Genomic DNA, 3,594 nt, shown 5'->3' with positions numbered 1-3,594 from the left:
CGTTCCAATGACAACAACCGATTCTCAAGTGGAAGTCGGTCTCAGTCCGTTGCTCAGCTTCGATCAGGTTCATCTTTCAGTGACTTTAATGAAGAATCTAACGGAGTTTTCGAACCCTTGAACCTTCCCTCTGGAGCCAGTGCCTTACTTGGAAGCATCTCCACTTCCTTTACCTGTGCTGACAGACCTTATGGATATTATGCTGACCAGCAAAACTCCTGCCGTGTCTTCCATGTCTGCAATCCTTATCTTTTCTCTGATGGACAGGTTCAGAATTACCAGTATAGGTAAGTTCTTCGTATATTGAAGTGAAAAATACTTTTGATATAATCCGTAATTTATTTTTATCCAGGCAGTTATGCCCTTCAATGTTGTTGTCCCAAAGATTTAGATATTTTCGATTGGAAGAGTAAATAGGATTTATTACTCCATATTTAGTCCAAAGGAGTTGAAACTTGAAATAGTAGAAAAAAGTCTTTCAATTTAGTAAGAAATTATCATAATACTTCAAAGTATTTAATTTATCACTGAAAAACAAAAACCACCTAAATTGAATCTTAAAAAGTTTATTTGTAATCGTAATTTATATTCGTGGAAACAACCTTTTCAGTTATAACATACCTAATGCGGGAATAAAAACCTGATTGCAAGGCAACTAGGAATTTTATGTAAGGTCATGATAATTTTCCGCATTTTTGTAATATTTTTATGCATATATTTGCCTTAAAATATATCATCTTGTTGCTTCTCTCTTTCCCCGACGAAGCTTCATGTGTGGCGAAGGCACCGTCTTCGACCAGAACGAGTTGACCTGTAAGAAGGAGTACGACGCAACCCCTTGCCAGGAGGCAGCCAACTTCTACTTCAGAAACGAACAATTTGGGCGCTTCGAAGACAAGGCTTTCTAACAAGCGGTTCAAGTTCAGTATCAAATGAACTGTAAATACTCCAACAAAAGCAGAAATCATATGGATGTTTCCAATTATTTGATAATAGCGTGGCTGCTCTCACGACAGATATATCATCATCAGTACCAATGTAATTTAATAATGTAATTATAGTGTATCAGAAACCATGAGAGTTTTCTTCTCCTTTCCTACATCTTTTACGAAATGGTAACTACAGCAGAAAGGAAAATCAATTATACATACAATGAATATTCATTATCCAGTAAATAGGATCTTTGTGCTATAGTTTTAATTGGAGAAAAAATTAATAAATTATCAGATTTTATTGTTTGAAATGTGCTGTATCATAGCAGAAAACAAAATGTTCTTGATCCATAACAGGGTGCTGTGATGGATAACCAACTTCAATTGGATACCACATTAATTCTGAATGTTTTTCTGAGATTTAGTGGCGTGGAAAGTAATATTGTTCAGCCAAGGAAGTTTAATCTTTAGGTTACTGAAACGGATGATATACAATGAGATATTTCATTTATAGATTCTAATATTTGCTTTTTGACAATTCTACCTCGGTCTTTCCTTCATTATATATATATATATATATATATATATATATATATATATATACATACAGTATATATACATATATATATATATATATATATATATATATATATATATATATATATATATATATATAGGCCTTGTGACTTCTCCCAGACTTCCTTTGGGGCAGCACTGAGCGGCCACGTGCTTTGAAGATGTCTGGAATGAGACCTCAGGGGAGTAGGGGTGTCTACGATGGTTGGACTGGTGGTGAGGCTCTAGGTAGGGTCCCAATGCTCGTGGCATTTCGATTGGTCCTTGCTGGCGGGGTCTTTTGTTTGAAAAAATTGTGGCGCAATGACCGCCAGGAATAACAATATATATATATATATATATATATATATATATATATATATATATATATATATATATATATATACATGTATATGTATGTATATATATATATATAAACATATATATGTGTGTGTATGTGTTTACTACATATATATATATATATATATATATATATATATATATATATATATATATATATATATACATATATATAGATATAAATACATATATATATATATGTATATATATATATATATATATATATATATATATATATATATATATATATTTACACATATACTGTATATATATATATATATATATATATATATATATATATATATATATACAAATACAGTATATATACAGTAGAATACGCACACACACAGACACACACACACACATATATATATATATATATATATATATATATATATATATATATATATATATATATATATATATATATATATATATATATATATATATATATATATATATATATATATATATATATATATATATATATATATATATATATATATGTATTTATATCTATATATATGTATATATATATATATTATTATGTGACGAACCACTGTGCAAATAATTACCCCTTTAAAATGGGCGGTAGTTCTCTTCACACAACAAAATAGAACAATATACAAGTTAATTTCCTGACTAGAAATAACGATTGGAATTACGAAAATCTCCGAAATTGGAAATTGGCTAATTTCACTTACGAAATTCATATAACAAAATAAATCACTTCATAATGAAATAGAGATGGAGGAAATTTCACTTATAATGAAACTTAATTTAGTAAATCACATATAATGAAATTTGACTTGATTTCCTAAATATCACTTTTGAATGGCGATTTTAAGAAATGGCAAAATCTTAGGGCTTCAGATTTTTTTTTATGAGAAATCTCTGGGATACGAGATTTGAGTAGGCGAAACTTTAAAAGCTACCTACTGGGGGTATCTTCAATTAATAAAGGTGGTTTAGAAGCTGGACAATCAGCATACCTAAGTCTTAACTATATTAAGCGTGACTTGTTCCTCTTACAACCAAATGACTACCCAGACATATATTATACATAAATGTCTAATGAGAGGGAGACGAGACATCTACCTTACCTTGGAATTATTACTGTCGTCCTTTATCCTTGGTACGCCACAACACAACACTCGATACTGTTCATAATCACTGGAACTGTTCTTTCACGATTCAATCACTTTATATAAATTTGATGAATCATATCGCACATCAGATCCCGGACAGGCCCCCAACTATTATGTGACGAACCACTGTGCAAACAATTACCCCTTTAAAATGGGCGGTAGTTCTCTTCACACAACAAAATAGAAGTCATATGGGTAGACTTCCAAATTCACTTGTTTCTTATTACGAGTGTATAAGATTGTTGATTATGATCAAATGTATCTTCTTAAAGCTGGTTGCAGACAACAGAAGCACCAATAGCAGGATAATTGGAGGACAGGAACAATAAACTATGTTATAAACAAAACTTTAATCTTACGTTAAACAAAACAATGAAAAAGCACTTCAAAACAACAATAATAAGCAATGCAAAGTGAATGGGTGAGTAAGGTAGATGACTCTCGTGGTGAGAACAATGTATTCTAACAAAACAATAAATTTGGGGTTACCTTATAACATGTAAGGTAAGAAAACAGGGATGATTTACAGCAGGAAGGCGAGTGTAAACAAAAGATAATGAGAAGAATGGAATGAAGATGGCGCTGAAATAAGGTGATGT

The 3,594-nt window shown here is 30.8% G+C and overlaps 1 protein-coding gene across 1 annotated transcript in view; it reads left to right on the top strand.

Moving 5' to 3' along the window:
• LOC137642119 (dr1-associated corepressor homolog) overlaps positions 1 to 1,073 on the top strand; it is a 2,031-nt gene extending 958 nt beyond the window's left edge. Inside the window, exons 2-3 of the mRNA XM_068374669.1 lie at positions 1 to 287; positions 767 to 1,073. The exon at positions 1 to 287 is cut by the window's left edge and continues 713 nt beyond it. Coding sequence (XP_068230770.1) covers positions 1 to 287; positions 767 to 908 — 429 coding nt within the window. The 3' untranslated portion in view covers positions 909 to 1,073. The remainder of the gene's footprint in view (positions 288 to 766) is intronic.
• Positions 1,074 to 3,594: the final 2,521 nt, after the last annotated feature.

The sequence above is a fragment of the Palaemon carinicauda genome, chromosome 6 (genome assembly GCF_036898095.1).
Source record: "Palaemon carinicauda isolate YSFRI2023 chromosome 6, ASM3689809v2, whole genome shotgun sequence".
Lineage (NCBI taxonomy): Eukaryota > Metazoa > Arthropoda > Malacostraca > Decapoda > Palaemonidae > Palaemon > Palaemon carinicauda.
The sequence above is the reverse complement of the archived record's forward strand: the minus strand, read 5'-3'. Positions and strand labels throughout refer to the sequence as shown.